Raw genomic sequence first — 1,600 nt, forward strand, 5'->3', positions numbered from 1 at the left:
TCTGGTGAACATTCGTCTGCGACAACGCCGGGACCGAAAACGCGCAGCCAACCGTTCTCTGCTGAAGCGCTGGAAACTCGCCGGAAGTTCGAAAAACTTCGGTAGACTGATGGCTCAACGGTCTGAGTGAGCATGTTCCTCAAGACAATTCGCTCAAAATATTGGGCTGCTCCATGACACAGTCCTCGGAGGACTCCAACCATTGTGCCGGCTGGATTAATTAGAAAATTCCAAAGAGCGCCGGCGTGCGAATCCCTACGTGAGCGAGGATGGAACCGATCAGATTCACATTGAACAGAGTGTCCGCGGGACGTATGGGCTCTGTCGTTTTCCAGGGCTCGGCGCCGTTCTTCACGCCAGGATGCATGTTGTATGCGCAGTCGGGCTCCGTGCCCCATCTCACGCTGGACAATCTCCAACGTGTGGTAGACGTCCCGTGGCCCATTGTCATACCCCTTCAATCGGTTTACGATATGCTCAAGAGTGTCAAGACCTTCCGGAAGCCCCTGGGTGAATTCTGCGGACTCCCAGCGAGAAATCCTGTTATCATTCCGCTGCATGAAGCGCTCAGAGAAGTACCGACAGGGAACAACGACTCCGCTGGTGTCGCTATTTGGAAACCAGCCGGGAGGGTGAGATTGTCGAGCGAAAACCTCGTGGAGCTGATTTCAGTTTTCAAACCCAGCGCGTACCAGGCGCTGACAGACGGTGACACGCCACAAAATTGCTCGAACAAACGATTGAATCATTCAGTAACCCGATCGGTTGACTATCTGGAGGAGTGCCTGAAACTCCACGGAGAACAGAGTCTGAAATCCGGTGTCCTAGCATCGATCCAAGGGGGATTCGATGTCAAGTCACGGAAATTTTCGATTCGTGGTACTTTGGAGAACGAGAGTCGCGTCTCTGGTTACATCATCGACGGTTTTCACTATAATGGAGAGTCCACTGCTCTCTTGAATTATTCGGATATTGAAGACGTCTTGACAGCAACGCTCAAAGAACTACCGGAGGACAAGCCGAGATTCATGCTGGGTTGCTTCAATCCGGATCTTGTGATGAAACTCGTGGAAGCCGGTGTAGATTGCTTCGATTCGTCGTTCGCTTGCCTTTGCAGCGATCGAGGCCAGGCGCTGAATTTCACCTTCCAGGATGTGAAACTCGCCGTGGAGGGGCCCCGTTACCTACAATTGAATGAGACTCACTATAAAGATGACATGCGGTTGATATCCGAGAATTGCAAGTGTTACACTTGCACTGAAGGATTCACGAGGGCCTATGTGAATCACTTGCTCGTGACCAGAGAAATGTTGGCTCAGGTCCTGTTGCAACTCCACAACTTGCATCATTATCTCAAATTCTTCGAGAGTCTCAGGAGCAACTTCAGCAAATCGTGATATATTGATGAATGTATGTGAATTTAATATAAGTAATTTATATCGTTCGAGAAAATCTTCATTCCTGATGTTTTCATCCGCAAAACTCCATCGACTCGATCAACGGCCCTGGAGTTCTCCTGGATTGGTCCCTATCCAGCGATTGAATTACCCACCCCTCACGACGTCTCCCGACGACGCCTCAACCGTTTCTAGCCCCCTCC

General features: G+C 50.6%; 1 protein-coding gene across 1 annotated transcript; it reads left to right on the forward strand.

Moving 5' to 3' along the window:
- The first annotated feature begins 269 nt into the window (after window positions 1-269).
- Window positions 270-1,397, forward strand: LOC100902906 (queuine tRNA-ribosyltransferase accessory subunit 2). Its single transcript, XM_003748449.1, has one exon. It carries the CDS (start codon window positions 270-272, stop codon window positions 1,395-1,397), a length of 1,128 nt encoding a protein of 375 aa, XP_003748497.1.
- Window positions 1,398-1,600: the final 203 nt, after the last annotated feature.

This window comes from Galendromus occidentalis, unplaced genomic scaffold (genome assembly GCF_000255335.2).
Source record: "Galendromus occidentalis unplaced genomic scaffold, Mocc_1.1 scf7180000077532, whole genome shotgun sequence".
In the NCBI taxonomy this organism is placed as follows: domain Eukaryota; kingdom Metazoa; phylum Arthropoda; class Arachnida; order Mesostigmata; family Phytoseiidae; genus Galendromus; species Galendromus occidentalis.